This window comes from Thermobia domestica, chromosome 13 (genome assembly GCF_964235325.1).
Source record: "Thermobia domestica chromosome 13, izTheDome1.hap1.1, whole genome shotgun sequence".
NCBI classification, from domain to species: Eukaryota; Metazoa; Arthropoda; class Insecta; order Zygentoma; family Lepismatidae; genus Thermobia; species Thermobia domestica.
The window spans coordinates 172,565,708-172,591,232 of NC_137466.1; the positions used below are offsets into that span (position 1 = coordinate 172,565,708).

The window sequence follows — 25,525 nt, forward strand, 5'->3', positions numbered from 1 at the left end:
AATGATGAAAAAACTTCTGCTGAGCCGGTGGAGATTCACAGCAACTCAATCAACTCTTCTGTTTTGGTACTTTATTCATTTGACTCTTGCAAACCAACCATTTATTGGCAATTTACACAAACAATATATATAATACGATAGATTTTTCCAATGACCAAATATGAATTGACATTCGGAAAGTGTACATAATTCGCTCAGGACTAGCGGGAAGTGCAGTAAATTGACAAAACTGTCCGTGAAGTCTGTCGGTTCACGATATCTGAACCTTCAGGCATATGAAACATTGGTTTGCGTCGCACGGCTTCGACAATGACAATGTGGTTCACAATGTTGTTAGCGGGTGGCTTCATGTCCAGGGGGATTTTTTAAGGGGATTTTTTTTTCAGAAGGGATCTTGTAAAACGTTATGAAAGTGCCTCAATTTGAATGGTGAATATGTTGAAAAGTAATGTTATGTTGTACTTTTCTAATGTGTATAATAAAAGTTCTGTATCTGTGACTTTATGTCATTGATAACCAATCGGCATTTCTTTCTAATTGCCCTCGTACATCTGGGTGGTAGTATTATTTTTTCTTCCATAAATTTACTAACCACCTGTTAATATTATTGATGCTTTTTTCTTAATTTCTGATGGACAGTTTCGTGTAACTTCGTCCTACATAATAATAATACTTTTAAAATATACTATTTGTAAAAAAAAAAATAAATAAATAAATAAAAAAAGAGAACATACCAGCAACTACAAGTGAGGTTCCGATAAACGAATCAATCACACTGGCAAATCTTGGTTGAATATCACCCAACGCTTTTGATGACATGCGGCATAAGCAAGTAGCGACACATTCAATTAATGCACCGTACAGAAAATATACCTAAAAAACAAGAAGAAAAATTCAAAAATCTAATTATAGAAACATATTTTATATACAACGCATTATATATAATAATGATTTTACTTTCTAGGTAAGGAAAATGGCCACACAACACTTTCTCCAAATAGTAAAGAAGGGCAATTGCCCATGCTGCTTCTTGGTTTCTGCATCATTGTACAATGTCAAAAGCATAGTAAAAATTATATTACAATGGCTCTAGGGATTTAATATACAGGGTGTTTCAAAACAACACCGACAACGTTTAGGAGGTTATTCCTGACACCAAGATAAGACAAAAAGTATAGACCAACCTGGGTGCACAAATGCTTCCTTTCGGAGTTATAGGCTGCCGAAAACATGAAAAAATGAACTTTAAATATCCATAGCTCCAAAACTATGGGATCTACCGTAGTCGGGTTAAACCTTCACTTAGGAATTAGTATGTGACCCATCCAAAAATCCATGTTTCAGAATCCTGCGATACTTTCGAAACAATTTTTATAGACTGAGTTTGGTTACGAGCGTATAATTTGAAGTAGTCACCAACTATCTCTATAAAAAATGTTTCGGAAGTATCGCAGGATTCTGAAACATGGATATTTGGATAGGGCACGTACTAGTTCCTAAATGAAGTCTTGACCCGACTACTTTAGGTCTCATAGTTTTGGAGCTATAGACCTTAAAAGTTCATTTCTTTATGTTTTCGGCAGCCTATAACTCCGAAAGGAAGCATTTGTGCACCCAGGTTGGTCTATACTTTTTGTCTTATCTTGGATCAGGAATCTCCTCCCATACGTTGTCGGTGTTGTTTTGAAACGATATATATATATATATATATATATATATATATATATATATATATATATATATACTAGCAGCGTTCACCCCGCTTCGCTGCGGTCACCCCGGAACGCAATAAACTTTGTTACTTAGATAATTTTTACTTTTTCGCTTTCAAGTGATATGATAAAAACCATAGAAGATTGCAGTAAATCTTAACATTATATCGCCTGTCATTTATGTTAACCCGCCCCGCTTCGCTGCGGTCATCCCGGTGCTGGCATATTGTAAAAGTGTCTGTAAAAATAAGCAAATCAATTAAAAAATTTTAAACAGAAGATTCAAGCTATTTTCCGCTGTATATCGCCTGTCATTTATGTTAACCCGCCGAGTGACACGGTCATGCGGGTTGCATATAAATACGTTTATTTTTACCTATGATGAACTAATAACAAAGGATTTGTACGTTATGGACACTTGAATGGTCAATTATCTCAAGACACTGGTAATTAAAAATTAAAGTGATATGATAAAAACCATCTAGGGTCCAAATCCTAATAACCCCCCAAAAATGAAAGAAATTGGTTCAGCCGTATTAGCGTGATGAGCGGACAAAGGATTTTGTACGTTCTCTTTTATATATATAGATATATATATATATATTCTAGGTTGTATATAGGTTGTTGTTTTCTCCTTGCTTTCCATATCCCATTATCTCTTTCGAATCTATCAACCATTCTGTAGCAAGACTGCAGTAACCTCCAAAGAAGGATGAAAAGCAGCTTGACCATTATTTTCCTCTGCTCTGCTCTAGATTTTCCTTGAACTATAGAACTTAGACCTGTTCATAAGACTGTAGAGCAACTCTATAGAATAGAGATTCGTTGAAAGTTACGAATAAAGTGACTGGATATATGCTTGTGAACCATGCAGTTTTAATATCTATGTAATTAATGCATATGTTTTAATATTTCTGCGGTTCCTAATTGTCTTTCTCGTGTCATAAAAAAGAATGCATGCCTTTGCAATTTTCCTGCTATGTTTTTACTTACTTGCAAATCTGCACCACATTTTGCAAATGCTCTCCCTTTATGTGTTTTAGCCAATTCCATCCACCAAAGTCTTCGTATATAAGGCCTGTAAAACGAGAAGAATTCATTAAAAAAAATAGCACGAATAAAAATCCGTGTAATATTTGCTGTTTCGTAGAGCATATTTGCATTTATTGGTGATTAATTTTAGTAATTTTGTAGCATACCAATTTGTTCAGTGCAAACTGATTTTTGAAATCGTATTCTTTTCACTTATCTTGGCAGTCATTATTTATTTTATTTATTTTAATTTTGAATCAAAAGATCCAACATATTTTAATCAAAAATTTTCTTGTAGCCTTATATCTGGAGAACTATATATAGTGTAGCCAAACCCAAACTATCGCTTAACTCTGTATAATGTGCTTATTCCGTAGAAAATACGAAAACTCGATTTAGGGACCGTTCAAAAATTTTATGGCTCCTGGTCCAAGATCTAATACATTTCAATCAAAAATTTTCTTTACGCCTAAGACAAAATGGGTGCACAAATGCTTCCTTTCGGAGTTATAGACTGCCGAAAACATGAAAAAATGAATTGTAGTGTAGTGTAGTCAAACCCAAAGTATCACTTAACTCAGAATGATGTGCTTATTCCATAGAAAATACGAAAACTCGATTTAAGGGCTGTTCAAAAATTTTGTGGTCCCTGATCTAAGATCGCAATATTTTGATGCATCTTTCTTATCATTGCTAAAATTATTGGCCAAGATCGCAATATTTTGATCCATTTTTTTATCATGTATTTTCTATAATTCTTGTATTTTTATTTATTTGTTTATTTTTGTGACAAGTTCGAGTTTTAATTTTCATGTAATCCCCAAATATGTTCACAAAAATTTTTGTTGACAGTCATTCACCATAATTGGTTTAGTTATTCATTTGTTTTACTTACATAAACAAAAATATACATAAACATTACATAAATTACATACATAAACATTACATTATAGTACATTACATAAACAAAAATATATTTAATACTTTCGATTTACCATTTAATAATCAAGACCTTTAAGATTTGTTTCTATTCTGTAATATTGAAGTACATGAAGGTAGCGAAATTGACCAGAGTGAATTCGTTTAGTAGGGACGATAAATTCTCAGAAGGACAAATTTTATCTGCAGCTTGTTGCAAAGCTTTAATTTATTATAAGTATTTAAAGTCTTCAGTTAAATTAACAGTAATCTATATCATTCAATGATACAGCATTTCTGTGCTTGTTATTATTTATTTATTCATCATTAGCATAATCGTTATTCCAAATTTATACATTCTTTCAAGGAAGCTTGCGTTTATTCTACTTCGATTTGTTCATGATTCAAAGAACAAACACATTCCATATCGTCACGTTTATGCTGCCATACACTATGACAGTTCTCACTAAAATTCAAAATTATTCAACTAAAATAACAGGCATAAATGAGGAATGGAACAATAATTGCTAACAGAATAACAGAAAAATATAATAATTTGAGTAAAATTGTAACAATTGCATTAAATAAATTTACGAAACAATTAAGAAAAAATAATTGTCAACAGAAAATATATATCGATAGTCGAACCAAAGGAAGGGGTAGAAAACCACCTATCAACGGCATCATATCTAGTGTTACTGTCTGCTTTTCTACGCCATTCAATGATATTACACCTTATTTGTATAGTATGTCGTCCAGTTGTATAAATGTTCAGTGTTGTCCTTTGTGTTAGAGAAGAAATACCTCATCTAGTTCTTTTCCATGTGGACAAGCATCCTGGTTAGTTAGGAGACGTATTCCTGGGGCAGTTTCGTCAAATTTTTTAAACAATAGGTCGAACTTGGCTTCGTCTGACCCAAGAAAACCAACTTCACACTTTGAAAAATTTAAATATAGGCTAAGTGCAGATGCCTTCTCATTTATTTGTGCTAGAGTTGAAAGAACTACTTCAGGTTCATCAGCGATAGTTCCATCATCCAAACACCAAATGTTTAATTCAGTGTTGATTGATTTCACTAAGGAATGAATGGTTATAGCAAAAAGTGCTGGGTCCAGGGGATCGCCTTGTTGTACTCCTCTCTGGGATGAAATAGTGTCTTGACCTAAGAATAGATCACTAGGCTGAGCATAACATTGGAAAACAAGTAAAATATTTAATTACAAAGTATGTCTATTTAAATATGCTTACTTGAATATTAAAACTCCTCCTGTGAGTTCTGCCCATATCTTTAGGAGAACAACATCAATGGTTGTGTTGCCTTGGATGAGATCTTCAATATGTGTATAGGCACAAGCTGTTGCATCGCCCCAGTTCCTAGACCACCAAATTGTTAATGAGAACAGAAATATGGCGTACATAAACACTCCATAATTATCAGCAACTGAAAAAAAAAAGCATATCTGTGTAAATTACGATGAATAAAATAAGTGCAAAATTTTGTTTGAAAGGAAACAGGGTCTTCTTTATTCATAACATACTTATTATGATTAAATTCTAGTGCAATGTGTAGTATAAGTAATAGGAAGAGGAAAAACTACTATTGCTAAACCAAATAATAATTTGCACACCTAGAGATAATTATTTTTCTTCTGAAGACGTGTTTGAATCGGATCAAATAATTATAAGGGTGGACTTACATTTTCTGCAAGCATACAAATTTCAAGCTTCGCTCTCAGATCGTGATGTTACTGGAACTGAAATGTGTTTATTCAGCCAAGCAAGTTCTTCACTAACTAACCCTTGTCCAAATGTGACAAAAAGAAATAAAAAAAATCTCCATATATACGCAAAATAACAACTTTAAATGAGTATAATCTGTTTGAAAAATGAGAAAAAAAACTCAAAATGTTACAAAAGTAATTAAAAATATAGAAAACTTGTTAAAAGAAAATACGAAAATAATGGATAAAATATAGAAGTCAAATGTAAAATAAATAAAAAGAATGAAACCAAAATGTTGATAAAAATATAACTTGTGAATACTGAAGTAGACTATATTGATACAAAGGGTAACATAGTACAAACTATGAAGATATAATGTACTAATAATACAGTGAATAAATATATTTATAGAAATGTATCATAAAAGTTAAATCTATTTATATTTTAAACCTATTAATACATGGAACAAATTACATAAAAGTAACACGAAAATACATTTTTAAAAAAAGAAAAAAAAACTTTTGTCACTAGAACAGTAATTGCTAATTGAATATAAAGATCACATAGTAATATAAGACACAATACTAACCTGCAAGTATTCCTATGAGACTAAAATCATCTTCAAATAATCCTCTTATGTTTTGAGCACATGTCACACCACACCAGAACATGTGATTTACTATCAATGTAGCATGAGTTAAGCCTTGAACCATCCAATGATGAACACTCAAGATAGTACTCGAAATACAGATGATCATTTGAAGATAATTTTTGTTTCACAGGAATTACTTACAGGTTAGTATTGTGACTTATAAGAATGTCAATTGTTTTGCTCACTTATTAATGAAACATATAGACTAATATGAATAAGAAAGTGGAAGATATAGTTTACTCATTCTCTAATTATTTTGATCTAACTTTTCCGCAAAGACTGATTAAGAAAAGTAAACTAATAATTATTTGGTCTCTTCGTGAGCATAAAGAAATAATAAAACTTACTATCATAAAGGACTCCTATACTATTCACCAAAAACAATAATAATTTTACACTAAGCAATCAATATAAAGCGTACTAAAACTATTAAGACGGGCTATAAAACTAAAAAAGAATTGCAAATGTCCAAAGAACGATGAATAAAAGTTCTTTTTTTTTTTAGAAACAATCAATAATAAAAAAAAAATCTAAAGAAATACATGTACAACGGAAGATATTAAAAATTGAAAAAAAAAATATGTAGTTAAGGAGCTGAAACATTACTTGGTAATATAGCAGAAATATATTTATCTTTACATATTCATAATTACATCAATAAATGTCGTACGAAAACAAATGTAATATCTTCAATTTCTACTACTGGAAGAAAATATATATTTCGATCACAGCCAAAAAAGTCGGCAGATTATTGTAAAAAAATTAAACCTTCAGTAAAAACATTTCAGCACGAGAAATCCTAGTTCGATTCTCTCGGGAGCTTGTGTGGTTCGGATTGCGCGTTTAGCTATAGGTACACATCTCATATATAGCCTTGTTGCTGAAAGGGACACTAAAATCCAGTCCAAATAACCAAATAAAGAATGTGACAGAATATCTTATCCAGTCGTTGATAGACACACACACTAAATAACTCATGGCCTATGGAAACCGGAGGTTCAATGCCGCGTTCACAAAAGCTCTCCACTGACTTCTATCCTTAGCCAACCGAATCCAGTTTCTATTTCTGCGAGATCCATCTTAATATTGTCCTCCCATCAGCGCCTAGATCTTCCTAATGGTCGTTTTTCGGTTTGTCTTCGAGTTAAGACTTTCAAAGCGTTCCTAATTTCTTCCATTCTCGCTACATGACCTGCCCACTTGAGCCTCCTAGACTTGATGACCTTAACAATGTTTGGTAAACCGTATAAATTATGTACTTCCTCGTTATGAAGTTTCCGCCATTCCCCATTCTCGGTTCTCTTGGGTCCGAGTATTCGTCTCAGGATCTTGTTCTCAAATACTTTCATACATACAGAACAACAGGCATGATTATCGTTTTATATATTTTAAGCTTTTTCAAATTCCTCGACAGAATTCGCGACGACAAGAGATTTTGAATAAATATAGTCGATATTTAATTTCTTCGTGAGTATGATTTTCGTCTGTTAATATTGATCCTAGATATTTGAAAATATCCACTTAATCAAAAGTATTATTCAATATTTTAAAGCATCCGTAATTTGCCGTATTATGATCCCGACAAACTTCCATGTATTTAGTTTTCTCTGCATTTACTTCTAAACCCATGTCCCTGCAAGCGTTTAATAAGACCTCTGCATTTCTTTCTATTGTTTTCCCATCATTCTCTATTAAATTTACATCATTATCATATGCCATAACCTGGTGAACCCCATTCAACTTTAGGCCCTGGTGCAACTCAAAAGTAATTGCTATACACAAGATGGGAGAAAAATCAAGTTCTGATAACTACAGAGACAAAAGGAGTTGGTAAAGATTGGTCTTTTTCCGCCTATGATAATCATAAAAAATAAAAGTGTTCATAAATGCCATTATATCGTATCAATATTGCAAGGTTCTACATGTGCTCCCAACTACAAGTACTACTAGATGTCTACTGGCTGTAAACAAACTTCATACGACAATTACGAAGAGGACATCGTCAACGATTGTCAAGTAACGAAGACGAATGAAGTCAGCAACATTTCTGGATAAAAGGAGCCAACGCATCACAAAAGGCATCAATCTCCATCAACTGATCATCATTTCCACTCTCTATGACGCTTGGTCTCCAAGAGTTCCTTTTGCTAGGACGCGTCTGGGCTCTGCAAAACACCTCACCAGTCTCTAGGACGCCTGGTTTCAGAGCTCCTTTATCCTTACCACACTCTAGGAGTCTGAAGGTTCCTTTTGCTAGGACACGCCTGGGCTCTGCAAAACACCTCACTAGACTCTAGGACACCTGGTCTCAGAGCTCCTTTATCCTTACCACACTCTAGGAATCTGCGAGTTCCTTTTGCTAGGACGTTCCTGGGCTCTGCAAAACACCTCACCAGTCTCTAGGACGCCTGGTCTCAGAGAGGTACCTATATACACTCCTTGGCCACAAAGTGCCTTGGATCCTGTCACTCTAAGACGCATAGTCTCTGGGCTCCTACAATCTCATCGGTAAACTACCAAATATTCAAGAGAAGCTTCTAGTTGAACTGTAATTATTATTACTATTGTTTATGAGAAGAATTTTTATAATAAAAGATGATTAGAGATGCACCAAAATTCCCGTGTACTGCTTTTACAGGATGTCTACAGGTCAAGAAAGTCAAGGAAAAGTCAAGAAATCGAACACTAGGTCAAGAATGTCAAGAAATGGCACAGTAGGTCAAGAATTTGTGTTTTATATCCCTTTAAAGAGTACAAGAATTTCTGCGGGATCAACTTCTTGTTGCAAAGCTTGAGTTTCTTCAGTCAGTTCCACTTCACTTGGAGCCTTTTCTTGCCACATTTCAGTGTAATAATTCACTTCTGCCATCCATGTACAGGGAACTACAGTCTGCTGTACAGTATTGCAACCAGATTCATTCGCAAATTGACCACTGTTTTCAAGAAATTGGTTAGAAAGTATCCATTGGCCTGCAGAATTGTTAAAGGGGCTCTTGTCTTTTACCAGGTGCAATAGCGAATTGCTCATTACGAGTATCTCGTGTAACCCTTGCCCTTTGAATAGTTTGAGTCTAAGAAGCATTTATCTCCATCGATAACCGATTGTGTGAAATGAGACTACCTTCAAGTTTACGATTTCCCGTGTTTTAAGGAAGCAGTGAATCGTTTGATTGGAAGATAGATAAACTGGATGTGTTTCTTTCTAACGTTCTCCAAATTTCATAGGTGTAAATAGTGTCTTGACAACTAAGTTTTTTCACCAATTCTGACCTTGTTTCATAGCAATGCTGCTATGGAAAGAGGTTTTTCAGTTAATAAAGAGTGTTCGATAGAAAACTTGACAGAAGAGTCGCTTGTTGCTAAACGAGCAGTTAGAGCTTCACGAATGATTTCTAACATTGAGATATCTAAAGCAATGATCTAGCCAGTAAGAAATTAATCATCTAGAAGACAGGAAGCTATAAAGAATAAGAAGAGCAAAAAGAAGGAAGTGGCTAACAATAAGAGAAAGGCTGCACGAGAATTAAGTTCGTTGTGGATAAAGAAGAAGAGACTTATGCAGCAAACACATGACATTGATTCTTTGGACAGAGAAATTACAAATCTAAAAAAGAAAATGAGTATGTAAATGTGTTTAGTCTAACATAGATGTTCTGTTAAGAAGTATTTCTTACTGCTTACATTTTTGCTTAGTAACGTGTACTTTTCAGTACATAAAAAGCTATTTATGAGATGAGTGAAGATAAATGTTTTATGCAAGTAGAAATGTGCAGGTTAACATATGTGTTGTGGTGACTGGATTTTTTTTTTTTTTTTTTTTTTGTCACGGTAGTGGCTATTTGTACAAATTAGAATGTTATAAATCACTGTAATCTCTGTCATTTAGTAATAGTATATTCACAGAGAAAGAATTATCATGACAACAATAAATAAAGCTATACTCAATCCAGGATGAAAGTTAAAGTGTACTTTAAGAGGTAACACTGAGATGATAAAATTAGGTAATTTAGATATGTATTAATTACAAGTGGCTAAGGATCAAAACTATAAAATACCTTTAGCTTTCATCTTAACCGAAAATTGGTAGAGGATTAAAAAAGAATATCCTAAAATACTGTAGTACTTGGTCAAGAAAATTTATAAAATCGTCAAGAAGAGTAAAAAAAAAAAAAAAAAAAAAAAAAAAAGGTCAAGAAATTTGGATTCTCAAAACTTGTAAACACCCTGTTCTAGCTCTACTCTAAAAAGACAGAACTTTACAATACGAAGGTCAGGCATAAACGTTAGATCTATGTAAGATGTACGTACATAGTATCTTGTATTGTAGCAAGTCTCGTAAAGAACCCCGCAAACAAATTATAGTTGATATTTTTCCAGTTTATACATTTTTTTTTTCGATCTTTTAACAACAATTTCAGTGTGAGGCACTTCACTTCTTATTTTCGTGAAGATTATAGTTAATAAGCTTATCCAAGAAGCATTCATGTAGTGTGGTTCATGAAGCTCTTCATACTCAAATTATTGTTGCAAGTTCGAAAAAAAAAAAGTCTTAACTGGCTGAATATCAACAAGCATGCTTTGTTTACGGAGTTCTTTATGTGAATTACTACATTTTTTTTATATGCATCTTACAGAGATGTAACGTTCAATGCTTGAACTTCATTTTCATACGTTATATTGGTTTTTATGAAAACTTTTACTTTTCGTATCTATCATAAGTGAAAGAAAAACTGTTCTTTACCCACCTGCTTTCGATCTCACCAATATGCTAGAGAATTCTTTAAAATGTGATATTAAATACAAGGAATGGCTTTCTAAGCAACCATAATGTTCTCTTTATGTATCAATGTGGATTTAGATGTCGCTGTTTTAAATTGCTACTACATGTTTATATAGAGGAAAGAGATTTATTTTGACTTTTTCCTAAGGCTTCTGTCTCGATAAGTCATAATACTGTTCGCTGATGATCTTTATTTTTTATACTGTTCGCTGATTGATACAAATTAAAATATCAGGAAAACTTAAAAATCATTTCATACAAAATTTCAATCACTAAGTGACCATATGCGTAATAAAATTAAATCTTGGCAAAACAAGACCCATAAACTTTAGCATATCAAGGAACATTATAGCTACGGAACATACAATAAAAAAATAAAATTAATCAATATATAAAACATTTAGTAGATTACAAAGTTTATTAAGCAATAAAAGTAATAGTAAATTAAGCACAACAAAATTGCTGCACCAATTCTAATCACAAATGATATTGTTTCATAGTTTTGGGACACCTTACTAAAATCTTAAAAATAAATAAAGTATATATTTTTAAAAAAATCATAAGCAGAAGCAAAACTACGTGAATCGTGTAATTCTTTATTGCCACTGCCGAACTTTTAGATAGAAATAATTGAATTAGTTAGCAAAAAAGCAGTAAAAATGGCACTTGACATATAAATATAAACATCTATGAAATGCGATAAATTTTATAATACTAATACATAATACTATAATATTTTTAGAGAAAGTATAAAAGATATTCTTTTATACTATTTTAATCAGAACTGTCCTATTGGGAAAAACATTTTGTATCAGTTTGTTCCTACAGTGCAAATGAATTCTTAAAAATATACCTCAGTTTATGTTAAAACAGTACGTTACGTATGTAAAAGTTTTGAAAAGAAAAAGTAATATCAATGTATAAATATACCCATATTATATGTGGATGCTTAAGAGGATTTCATGTACATGTTCAACAAAACTCTTGCAAAATATACTACAGAATGCTAAACAAATAAATGCGAGCATAAGAATGACATAAACAAATACGGAACAAATTGGATAAGATAGAAGTGATTTTTCTTAAAGTTGCTTACTTATAATGAGTTCGAAACAACATCCACAGAGTTCGGCTGACGCTATCGCTTCTGAGATGAGTATATGTGGCAGAGAGCCTGGTGTGGAGATGATATTGGCGACTTTTCTGGAGGCATAGGCAAGTAGTGACGTCAACAGAATATAGGATATAGACACTGCCAAAGGCGGCACGGGCCAAAACATGCTATCCCGCCTCTAGCACTGGTTCTGAAAAATAATATATATACATATATAAATACTTCAGAAATATCATCGAGAAGAATTTAGTCTAGTATCAGCTATATTAACTGTTCTACAAAAGTATAGCTTATCGACTTAACAAAGGGAAGAGAATATCCATCATTGTAAGGCAGTGGTTAGTTTTGAAAATAAGTTGTTACGTCTCGAGTAAAATTATCCATATTCGCTGTCAAAGTAAATAAGGAGACTTTAGCTAAGGTGCTAACGAATATAGTTGTATTTTGTGTTTTCACAGCTCGAGCAATGATTGAGCGAATCGCGGCCAGCCACTCAACTACTGTGTAAACGTCTTTTGAAAGGGTCACCCACCAATCACACAATATTTTACTCTTGTCTAACAGTCGCACCCGAATGAAGTACAAAAGTAGCTCTGTTCGTTTTTGTTTACATTACAGCAGTGGCGGCTAATGTTAGTGTTGCAGCGTTGCACAACGACCAAAGTATTTCAAGAAAAAATATTATTATCAATAGTAGTAAAGAACAGAAAAAATACTTTTTTAATACTCGCATATATACACTTATATTTTTTACTTCTGTAACTGTCCGTTCCGTTAATCCGTTTTAAAAAGCGAAAAATAATCTGTCACAGAGTCTCTAATTTATATTGTGTTGCAGCGAGCATACAATGACCAGATTCCTTCAGCGCGGCAATTGGAGCAAATGTTAAGTCTCCTTTCCCCTATCTCAGAAGTTAAAGGGTCTGGTCGTTGCAGTGCTTCTGCAACACAGCACGGTTTCCAGTGAACGAGAATGTTTTTCGTGCTAAGTAAAATTTCTGAATTTTCTTTCACTAGCAATTAACAAATGAAATTTGTTTTTATGCATTCATATTTTTAAATTACGGGACCATACTGAAGCAAATCAATATAATGACGATTAAAAAAAGTGATCGCAGAATTACAAAATAAGAAAGAAAATATCTAGTAGAGAAGAAAACAAATGAAAGTAGACCCGCATTTACAAGTTAATTCTTAGCGTATATTGATAATGAAGGCTTCTTCTACAGTAATTTGTGAGTCAAATATTAATAAGTCAGTATGTAGAATCGTCCTCCCCCCTCTGTGGATAGTATTTTAGTATATACATATTTCTTTTATAAAATAAGTATATTTTATACTCTTCATAATTTCCACATAAAACTGTATGATGGGGAACGCCACATTGAATTTGGGATTAGTTAGCTATGCTCAGGGGCGTAACCAAGAGGGGGTCCATCGGGTCCGGACCTCCGAAAAATTTCGAAACTTGACTAACATTTGTAAGCTTTTCTAACGAACTATACTTGTTTAACAAAGCAATGATTGATGTAGGCTAAATATTTTATTTTACGCCTCATCATGTACTCTTTCTTTTCTTAAAAATAATCGTTCTATCATTTTTTCTAAAAATATAGGTGACAGTAATTAAGAATTACTTAGTGTGTTTTCGGGTGCAGTATAAGACAGGTTCCATATTACGTAGACGTATTGGACCTCCCTCAAATACTTTGGACCCCTCCCAGCTAACATTTCTGGGCGTAGAACTAGCAATGCTGTTTGTTTTGGTGCTCTTTGATTTTTGGCTTCTGTTACATTCTGATCCTACATCTGGCGGGTTTCGAGGTTTCCTTTCCAGAACATGATATTGATAAGCATTGTTTTGCCTCGTGTGGAAGTATATTGTGTTCATCGTGCATTGCGTAACAACCAAGCCGGATGATTTGGAATGTAGTTTTTTTCTTTTACGCACATGTGTGTGTGTTGATGTATGAATATGTGACATTCGGAATTCATATACCAGTACCTCTTTTGTATCAGCTGTTTTGGTTTTTAATTATTAGATTTAATTTTATTGTGTGTGCTTTAATTCTGTAAATAACCTACAAATTCTGAATGAATTGTATACCATGACTTCTGTAAATAACTTACAAAAAACATTGACCAGCTTTCAACTGAGGGAAAACTTGGAATTAAGGTTTAGACAAAACAAGCAAAGGGCAATTCAGAAGGGTGTTCGGGAAAAAAATCCAGTTTAAATTTACAGGATATCTTATGGCAGTAATGTTGTTTGCACTAGATACATTTTCTCAATTATTTTAAATTTTCCTGAATAAACTGTGAATAAAGTGTGTTCAATGTACATTTTTTATAACACTAATCTCTGCTACGAACTCTCTTCAGTCAACGCTGAAGAGGAATTCGGATCACTGTCAGGGACTAAGTTTGCTAGAATGAATCGTTCACATTAATCTAGAAAAAATATTTAGTGAATCTACAAAGCTTCTGAAATTAATATTAACTGTACCTAAGGCGTCAGTGAAAGACGAAAAGTTTTTTCCCACATGAGAAAGAATTGACACTTTCAAGGAATTGAATATCCCAAGAAAGGTTATCACCATTGGTTATGCTTTCCATAGAAAAAGACCTGACAATAAGAATACCAGAGTTCAACCAGCATGTATTAGACAGATTTGCTCCAATCAAAGAGAGGAGAATGAACTTACTAATTAATTAAGGTGATTAATCGGATAAAATGTTCTGCATTTTTTTAATGTTTTAAAAACAGAATTTTATTTAATATAACATTCATTTGTATCTATAATGCATGTCACATAGCATTTGTATGTATAATGTCATGTGTATGTATAATACATGTCACATAGCATTTGTATCTAAAGGTATGCTGATTAGTCTATGAGTCCACTTTATATCTTCTGTCTCTTATCGTTCATACTGCAACACCCGAAACTACAATCCACCGACGCCACTGCATTACAGTAGTTTCGAATATTTCCATGGAGCAATATCTTCTCTGAAGAAAAAGGATAAGTACAGTACTATCTGTGAAAGTTCTCTGAAATCTGTGAAGTGCATGTTTTGTTGATCTGTATATCGGAACATTCCTTTTAACCTCTGCTGCTTAATGAGCGATGCGTCTTCTCTAGATATCTCTTCACGCTCGAAACAGTTTTTTTTTTTCCTTTCTTCAAAAACGAATCAGTATGCAAACAAATAAGTCAAACACGAATTGGCATTCTCATTCACTCAATGACGAAAGTTACGAAACGAAAAAGTTGAGCTTTCATTAATTGAATTGATTTTACTTGTTGTATTAAACATAATAAGAATAGATTTTTTTTATTTTTTTTATTTTTTTTTTTTTTACTAAAGTAAATAATTTATTTTTAAACGTAAAAAAACCCATTTCATCACACACTTCTACACCTAGCACTCCATTTTCGACAATGACAAACACATTCAATGTTACCAGAACACAGAACAGGAACTGGAGACCACAGTTTAGCACTATAATTTTTTTTAAAAAAGAAAGAAGTCCGTCTAGGCAAATCTTTTCGGAATTAGTTATAAAAAATTGAAATAAGAATATCATCCCAGCGAAGAAATATAAAGGGAAATAGAACGGATTTACTAAATAAACTTAGAAAGCAAATCGCTGTCCATCACCATGTTTATACTGCTTATTTTAAGTAAAAAATTTCATCCAGCTCTTGTGCTGATGGGAAGGATTTTAAAATGCTGACTGCATTTCCTCTCTGTATTGCTAGGCTTATTCGTTGTATTAAATAGTGTTTGCTTCTTGGGTCGCCTGACTTCTTAATTAAAGTTGTTCCTAACTCATTCAAAAATTCACTGGCTTCTTTGCTAAAAACTCCCATCGTTTCTGTAGCAAAGGCAACAAAAAGATGGTCTTCTTTCAGTCTGGAGTACTTTGTATGTTTACGTTTAACCGCTGCTTCTGCTGCATTTCCTGCTTCCTCACATGTTAGTGTTATGTATGAAGGAGCGAAAGTATCAACACATGTTACATCCCATACAAGACTCTGGCCCATTTTCCAAGGGATTAAAGTTACTCCGTCCGGTCTTTTACCATCATTTCGATACAATCCTTGTGGCTCAATGATGCTAGGAACATCGATGCTGGCGAGTGCTCGTTTGATTATTTGGTTTAATTCCGTGTGTCGTGTAATTCTACCACCACTTCTAATGCAGCTCAAAGCATGTAAACCTTTCTCGTCCACTCGATCTTGACACGCACATGTAAATGGGTGGCAAACATTTAGTCCCAAGCGTAATGCTACACATATTTTGAAAATATTGTCGTCTAAAAAAGTTCCGATGTTTTTTGAAGGTGTAGCTTCTAACCAGGCGCCAGACTCTTTTTTCTGAAGTGCTTTTAGGCGAGCAACGTCAAAACTATTTTGTGAAATTACCTCCTTCCCAGCTATCTCGTTTAGTAGGATTTCATCCCATTTTCTTTGTGATTCCTTGACCTCCGGAATGGTATTGTTATAGATGCCTTTCCATAATTCCAATGCTTCTGACAGATGAGGGATTTTCACTTCGTCAACTGAAATTTTCAAAATGTTGGAGACTAGTGACAACACCCCACAGCAAGAAGACAGAAACGCAGGAAGGCTCAAATCGGATGCTCTTCGAATATTTAAACCACCGAATCGTATTGGTAAACTTGCCTGAGCCCATTGACTTTCATTTAAAACTTGATTTATTATTGTTTGTAAAGATGTTTTCAGGGAGTTATCCAACTGAATAAGAATAGATTAAAAATATTAATCATTAGTTCTGTTACTCCATGCAACCGGGAAACCCCACATGGGCATCCTTTAATTTTTATGTAAATTTTGCTCTAAAAAGTAGAATATGCTCCAATAGTTAAATTACTAAACATAACTTCCTTATACCCAATATCCAAGAGTCTAAATCTGACTGTAAGTATTCAACATTTCACACACAATTCTTACAAATACATGTCTTGCTTTCATTGTGGATAGTTCATTTCTTTAAAATTACTAAAATACTATTTGGTGAATCGTAATTTCATTCTGGCATCATTATCAAAAACTCGTAAAATTTTCACCATAGTACAAATAATGGTAAATGTTTAGTAGAAAGGATCCAGAAGTACGTAAAAAAAATACAAAATTTACAGAAGGAATGGAAGATGCACGTATTTAAGACCTAACATAACCTAACCAAATCTAACCTAACCTAAACTACTCAAACTAACCTAATACTAATAGAAATAAACGAAACTCTACCATTTTTTTCGAAAATTATGCTGGACCCTGCACTAACATAATCTAACATAAACTAACCTAACTAAGCTAAACTCACCTAATGTGAGCAGAAACTACCGAAAATTGTACCATTTTTTAAAAGAAAAAATAGCTGGGCCCCTTCTGCTAAACATTGTCGTAAATATAACCTTTAAACGCAAAAAGCGAAAATATAGGGCTATATTTGTTGAATCAATACTTTATGAATAAAAAACACATTCATGTGCAGAAACTCCTACCATTTACTAAATATCTTTATTTCGTTTGCTATACCCTGGGGTGTATCTATATGACTGCAGACATAAGTCCAAGCAGCCTGTATTAAAATTTAATTGTATCAAAATTAATTATATTAAATTGTTGAAATTATTTAAATAGTTACAGCACATATTGCAACCAAACTGGCACTAACATGGGTCCGAGATTGCCTGTATTAAAGTGAATGTTTAAGCTGTTGAATTGTTATAAAAAATCTGCACTTATCTCCTTACGGGTGATTTTATAAAGAAAGTCACAACCGTAAGGCCCAGTTGACTGCTCCACTAGTTTCGTTTTAACTGGTTTGATAAAATTATATATGTAAAGATGGTCCATTCCAACATGGACGAATTGACCTGTTCTAGGTATATTTGTTTTACACTATTTTGTAAAACAAACGGGGGTAGAGGCGCCGAACATATAAAAATTATGTATATAATGTAAAGATTGTAATAAACTAAAATATGTCTAAAAGTAAAATTGTTTTCGAAATTAAAATTGAAATAATTAAAGAGCATAACGCTCCAATACTTAACAAACCAGACGCCATCTTGATATCTTGAATTGTTATAAAAAGCTTCACTAAACACCTCAGTGGATACTTGGCATTAATAGTTCCATTGTTTTACCTTTATATCACAGGAAAATAAATAATATTTTTCATAACATCAATTAAGATGTTATGTCTTTATATGCAGACCTAGGTTCTGGCTATCTATACCATTAGTGTCACTCATATTACATCATAGAAACTTCCATGTAAATATTGACGAAAATGATCGATGATGATAAAAGACGGCTGAATGAAACTCCAAGCATTATGAAATCTTGCATTTTACTGCTCCATTCCATGTTTTTATATTAAGATGCAGAACTCATTGCCAAGTGAGTTATTTTTTCTGGTGCAGAAGAAATAAAGTATCAAATAGCATCACTCGATAATTTCCGCAAGAATCTTGCCCTTAACTTTCATATAAATTCAGTACAAGGCTAGCGGTTGCTTATATTTATTTACGCTTATAATTTTATATTAATATGAATATAAAATTATGCCAGCCTCGGTCCGGATTGATCCGAAAGTGCAAGGTCAATCTGGACCAAGACGTAGTGGGGCAAGCAGACCATTTAACAGTTTGTTTTTAGTGGCAATGATGATGAGTGCTCAACAATGTCTGATACATTAAAAGTGAACTACAGTATAGCAACTCGTTGGTTCCAGAAATTTCGTGCAGGTTGTAAACATGTCGAAGATTAGCCAAGGGTCGGCTGTCCCGGGTTAACTGGTTCTGAGGTTATGTGGCACGTGATTGAGGAAAATCCATCCACTAGCAAATCAACTCAGCATATCCCAGGTACCTTCACGAACTGAAGAAAAACATCAGGATCTGCTGCGTCATTGTGCTACATGAGTCAATCACAGCTCGGGCTCAAAGGAGAGTGGATATGTATCGATCTGCAAAATCCGCGTGATGTGCATTTCTTGAAACGGATTAACACATTCGACGAAAAGTGGATGTTTTTTCAAAATCTGAGTGTATAAACGGTGGATGAGCAAGATCCAGCTTCCAGAAACGGTCGTCAAACAGGGCTGTTTCGAGCATAAAAGTCATGTTCTGTCTATGGTGGAACTGCATTGGTGAACCGAAAGTGTGCTCTGCTGCACGAGGATAACGCAAAACCACATTCGGCTCGAAAAAGGAAAAAAAAAAAAAAAAAGAACTCGATGACATCAAACTGATCCCACACCGAGCACATAGTTCTAACCTTGCCCCTTCGAATTACTACTTGTTTTGGTCCATAGCCCACTTTCTGAAATTACAATGGTTAACCAATAAGCAGGAGGTGAAAACAGCAGCAGTGACTAACTTCTTTGCCTCTAACAGTAGCGTACCCAGGAATTTATTTCGGGGGGGGGTCCAAACTAAATATGAAGGTATTTTATATTAAAATTCCTAAAATTGCCCCTAAAATTAGGCTAAATTTTAAAGAAGTCGAAATTTCGGGGGGGGGGGGGTCCGGACCCCCGTGACCTCCCCCGCGTACGTCCCTGGCCTCTAATGACAAGGAGTGGTATGGACATGGAATCAAGAAAGTTTCAGAAGGTATCTGCAGACAGTCCAACATGATGGACCATACTTTGAATGTTAGCCTGTTTTCATTGTACTATAATAAATATACGTATATTGTGTACCAGAATATTGAAAAACTTATGACTTGAAGGATAATTTTTTCCTATAGTGTTATTTTTTTTATAATATTAACACATTTTGCTACCAATTTCGAATATCAATATTATTTATTTAATATTTTCAAGTTTTCGTTTACATCAACTAGTTAGTCATGTCGTGATTTAACGGGTTACATGCGTAGGATCAACACTTTGTAGCATCCAAACTGCGTAGGGTCCAAACTGCATACGATCCAAACTGCGTACGATCGAAACTGAAACCGGCGTAGGCTCCAAAACAGGTATGGTCATGTGATCGAACAATAAAAAACAATTATTTTATAATCACAGAATATTAAGTAATAATATTTTTAAAGTTATACAGGGATAAACCGGCGTAGGATCAAAACTATACGACCGAAACTGTGTAGGACCAAAACTGTGTAGCGTCAAAACTGCATAGGATCAAAAGTGCATAGGATCCAAACTGCATAGAATCCACACTGCATAGGATCCACACTGCGTAGGATCCAAACTGCATAGAAACGAAACTGACAAATATAATTAAACAATCATACAGGGGTGTACCCAGGAAGTTTTTCTTGGGGGACTATGACTTATTCAGGAGGGCTGGGTAAAAGAATTGATAATTCACAACAACTGGGTAACTAAGAAAATGCCAACTCGATCAGAAGTCGGTAACTTTGGGAGGGGAGACTCCCCCTTTCCCCCCTTAGTGACGCCCCTCATCGTATGCAGTGTGGATCCTACGCAGTTTGGTCATACGGAGTCCATGAATATAACCCTAATTGATAGCTGCACAGGTTAAACAAATTAAAGAGATAATAATGCGCTAATATATATATATATATATATATATTGAGCCCTTTATTAAAACTTAAGTTATTTCAGGGCAACGGCGTAGGACCAAAGCTGCGTAGAATCCAAACAAATTTTGAACTGAATTTTTTGTTCCTACGCAGTTTGGATCCTACACCGCATTCCCGATTTAAGTGAACCCCTGATTTTATGAACGTCTGGGGTTTAGACTAGTACATCAATGGTAATTTTATATACCTTGCATCAATGGTAATTTTTAAATGGAGTCAGTGGTACGGAATATCTGCTCCCGTATACATGTTAAAATTTCGCTGTTTTCAGTGGTGCCCACCCCCCTCATGTCCATGACGCACCCCCCCTCAATTGTCTATCCGTAGGTGTTCTTCCATGAAAAAAAATGTTTTCGATTAATTTTTATACTTCCTCAAACATATTTATATAGATTTTCAACCCCCCCCAAATATTTCAATGACGCAGTTTGCGTCATAGCCCCCCCTTGTGGGCACCCCTGGCTGTTTTTAGCAGAAGTGAAGTATGTTGTACATCTGTGGCAAAATTAGTGAAGTCCAAAAGAAAATATTGAAATGAAATTGGAAGCAAATTCACTAAATAAAACAATTGAAAAAAATCAGACATAACTCGTTTCATTTGCTTGCTGATTAGTAAATCTTGGGCAGTATCGTAAGCAGAAAATTATTTTGGTTGATGGATTCTTCGAAATTAACATGAAACTAGATATAACATTTTGGAGGTTTTAATAGTGCAGTTCAAATTACTTGCACTAGGCAGGTATAGAATTTTAAGAGCATGTAAAAAGCAATTAACATTATATGTGGCTGGTTTTATTTTAGTTCCTCCTTCCACAGAGTACAATGGCTGTATTTCCGAGCATTGCACAATATTTTACTACATATCTAAATTATTAATAATTTTGGAACCAGTTTTATTTCTTTATAATAATACTTACTTATTATTGCATTGCATATATATTTATAGTAGATGAATATCAAAGGAACAAATCCAGTTTAATGGATACTTTTTATCTTATTTGGAATTATTCTTTACTGGTGTTTACAAAACTAATTCACAAATATTTAGTTTTGATTACTTTCCTATTTTGATTCTGGTACAGATACATGCTTAATGGCCCAGAAGAGAAGGTTAGATTGTGGTTTGATAATATATGTGAAAAGTGAATTATAGAATATAAATACTACAAGAAATGTCTATTTAAGTACGGCTAATAATAAAATAATGATGCATATTATGTGTAGAAAGTGTGCGCTATTACTCTATTTTTGATTTGGTATATATATTGACATTGAAATATTAAAATAACAATTTAATATTTCATAAAATATGCATGTAAACACCTAAGCACATTCTTATATGAAAACTAGCAGCGTTCACCCCGCTTCGCTGCGGTCACCCCGGAACGCAATAAACTTTGTTACTTAGATAATTTTTACTTTTTCGCTTTCAAGTGATATATCGCCTGTCATTTATGTTAACCCGCCCCGCTTCGCTGCGGTCATCCCGGTGCTGGCATATTGTAAAAGTGTCTGTAAAAATAAGCAAATCAATTAAAAAATTTTAAACAGAAGATTCAAGCTATTTTCCGCTGTATATCGCCTGTCATTTATGTTAACCCGCCGAGTGACACGGTCATGCGGGTTGCATATAAATACGTTTATTTTTACCTATGATGAACTAACAAAGGATTTGTGGACACCTGAATGGTCAATTATCTCAAGACACTGGTAATTGAAAATTAAAGTGATATGATAAAAACCATCTAGGGTCCAAATCCTAATAACCCCCCAAAAATGAAAGAAATTGGTTCAGCCGTATTAGCGTGATGAGCGGACAAAGGATTTTGTACGTTCTCTTTTATATATATAGATAGATAGATGTGAAATTTATTTTATTTAAAATTTGAGAATTACATAATTATTGAAAATCAATTACAGCGACAACTATTAACAAAATCGTAAATTAATCTAGATCAATTGTCATAGTTCATTGCAATTTTTTTCGTTTTCTTTAAAAATGCCCATATACGTGTATATAGGGTCTATATTGCTGTGAATAAAGATTAGCCTAATTTACTCAATTTTATTTCCATGTTTAACTAGATAATTTCCTTTCATTTTAGAAATTATTTCATGAGAACTTTTCAGTGTATTTTCAATTATGAGAAATTAATTTTTAAAAAAACTAGTAACAGCAATAGGGTTCTCAAGTGTACAAAGACGTAGAACATATCTTCTGAATTAAGAGTTGATAGGGTTGCAGATGCAGATTTGCAGTTGCGAAAGAATAGTAAATACTTATTTTTATTTTAAGTAGAATTTTGTTTTTAGCATTTATCAAGAGATATTTCCTAACAACTGCTAAAATGGTGGCCCTATATTAAATACTCAATTTACATAACTCGTTACACGTCTGTTATTATTATCACATGTATATTGCAAGTAAGTAAGTTACAAATTCATCATTATAGTACTACTCATAGTGATTTCCTAGAGCCAAAGGCAAAAGGTTACAGGGTGAAATGCGTACCTTTCATATACTTATGAAAACGGAGAAAGTAGACTATAGATTTCGTTATTCTCACTAGAATTCACTAGAAATATTTCCATTAACTTCACTACACTACATTATAACAAATTACGATACTAATACAACACTCACACAGAACTACAGAATGATTACAAAGACAATATATCACAAGACACTAAGTTTTCACTATCCAAACTTTTCCAGCTATAACTCTTTATCATGACATTCCATCTAACGGTTGGAACGTGTCGTTCTTTCTTCCCTGGGTCATTAGCCACTAAAAATACAACACATCTGCTATGAAGCTAAAATATCTCTTTTTTGTTATAAAATATTTGCATAGAAATATTTCAAGTCCCATAATAATAATAATAATAATAATAATAATAATAATAATAATAATAATAATAATAATAATAATAATAATAATAATAATAATAATAATAATAATAATAATCTCTGGTAAAAACAGCAGTGAAAAACGCGAAATACATGTATGTCATATTGATAGCGACCATTAAAACTGCTCTTGCCCATTAATGGGCTATGGATAACCACCGTTAAAGTATCCCTTATCCGTTAACATTTTAACGGATTGATTCCAATAACGAACTTCGTCGAGCCAATTACTGTAATTATCTGTCGCAAGAAACAGCATCTTAAAAATCACTTACATGTATTGGATATGGGCTACAGATTGCCACCGTTAAAATCGCCGTTATCCGTTAATATGTTAACGGATTGACTCTATTAACGAACTCAGTTGTGATAATCACTCTATTGCAGAAAATAGAGCTTATTAATGTGTGACATGTATGGCATATACCTAAATAGCCACCATTAAAGTTGTTATTATCCGTTAATATGTTAACGAAATGAGTCCTCTAGTGAAATCGACCCAGACTCACTCTAGTTTTCTTTCACATCCATGTAAACCACATATGTAACTTTCAATTGACGTTATCTATTGCCTAGTTAACGACAATAAAAATATTCTATTCTATTCCATTGATTGGAGGGGGTTATTTCTATGAGAGATTATTTTATGGGCTTCATTAAGTGAAAGCCTGTTAATTGCCATTAACTCCATTATTTTCTTCATTGCCATTAGCTCGTTCTGGACAATCTTTGAAATCAGCTTGGTGTTCTAATCTACAATTAATACATTTGGTAGTGTTGGGACAGCTTTTATAAGAATGCACATTGCCACAATGTCTATATAATATCTTTTTAAAGTCTACAGTTCCGAAGCATATGACCATATTTGCAGGTTGCTCGACCATCTCCGAAAATTATAAAAATTTAAGTTTGACGAACCTTGTGTGTGATTTCATGTATTGGTTTGCAACCCTGCATACTTATATAGAAGAAAGAATATATATTCTCCGTGTACCTCAGTCTCTCCTCTAAACATTTGTTTTTGTTTGGTGTTCGTCTGATTCGTACGTCCTGAGCAATTGTAGTTTACGAACACGCTTGCAAATGTACAAATTGGCACTCCACTGACAATAAAGATGGAAGCCATTCAGGAACACTTCTGCATACGACAACGTGCATAGTGTTATTGACCTTCTCATACACAAGGTTCATCATACTCAAATTTTTATAATTTTCGGAGATGATCAAGCAACCACTTTCACCATTTTTGGATCACTTCAGATGGATTGACCCCATTGTATAGTGGCTGGGATATACATTTTGACTGGAATAATAGATTTTAATATCATTGGGTAATGACTGCCAGTCGAAGCTAAGGATGAATGTTTTTGTTAGTTTTAGTTCCGAATTTAGATCTTTTCTAAATATTATTCTTGCTGATGTGACTCGCACATCGTATTTGATATCGTTTAGAATGTAATCGATAGTAATATCTGTATCGATGCCTTTGACTACTCCATGCTATATAATAAATGATAAAACCTTCCGAATCATGCTGAAGTATATTATGACCTATAAAATTGTTAGCTCTCGCCTCTGAACGAAGTTTGATTTTAAATAGGTTTCTAGATAAAGAAGATAAAGTGTCAATTCTCGAAAATATCAGCAAGGAATAATTTACGACTTATTGTTATAATATGTTTCCTTTCTATTTCTTTTATATTAGATTTGTGGAAGACTATATAAGGTACCAAATGATCATCGAGGTATTTGTTTTTGACAACTTGCATAAATCCTGTATCTTGACTTTTAGTCTCTTTTTTTATGCTGATATACTTTTTTCTTTTCAGGTCACTAAAATGGAGTGCCAAATCGACAAGAAAAGCATTTTCGACAACTTCTGCTTTTTGCGTTTAATCGAGGTGCCAAAACCACAGAAACTGCTCGAGAGATTTGTGCAAGTGCATGTGGAAAAGCAGTGTCTTTTCGGACGGCTCAAAATTGGTTTAAGCGATCCAAAGACAAGAAATTTCGCTCTTAAAAACATGTATTGCACCGGACGCTCCATTCAGTTCGATGAGCAGTGATTAAA

At 33.6% G+C, this 25,525-nt stretch overlaps 1 protein-coding gene across 5 annotated transcripts in view; it reads right to left on the reverse strand.

The window, feature by feature from the left end:
- The window catches only part of AQP (aquaporin), a 64,563-nt gene that overhangs the window by 4,929 nt on the left and 34,109 nt on the right, over positions 1-25,525 (reverse strand). For 2 of the 5 annotated variants that reach the window (XM_081736907.1, XM_081736905.1), the window contains exons 2-5: positions 11,914-12,121; positions 4,912-5,104; positions 2,706-2,790; positions 735-873 (exon numbers count right to left, since the gene is read on the reverse strand). In XM_081736907.1, coding sequence (XP_081593033.1) covers positions 735-873; positions 2,706-2,790; positions 4,912-5,104; positions 11,914-12,097 — 601 coding nt within the window. In that variant the 5' untranslated portion in view covers positions 12,098-12,121. Of the gene's footprint in view, positions 1-734; positions 874-2,705; positions 2,791-4,911; positions 5,105-11,913; positions 12,122-18,026; positions 18,581-23,055; positions 23,314-25,525 lie in introns of those variants that run through there. The other 3 variants (XM_081736908.1, XM_081736906.1, XM_081736909.1) reach the window with 3 other exon arrangements.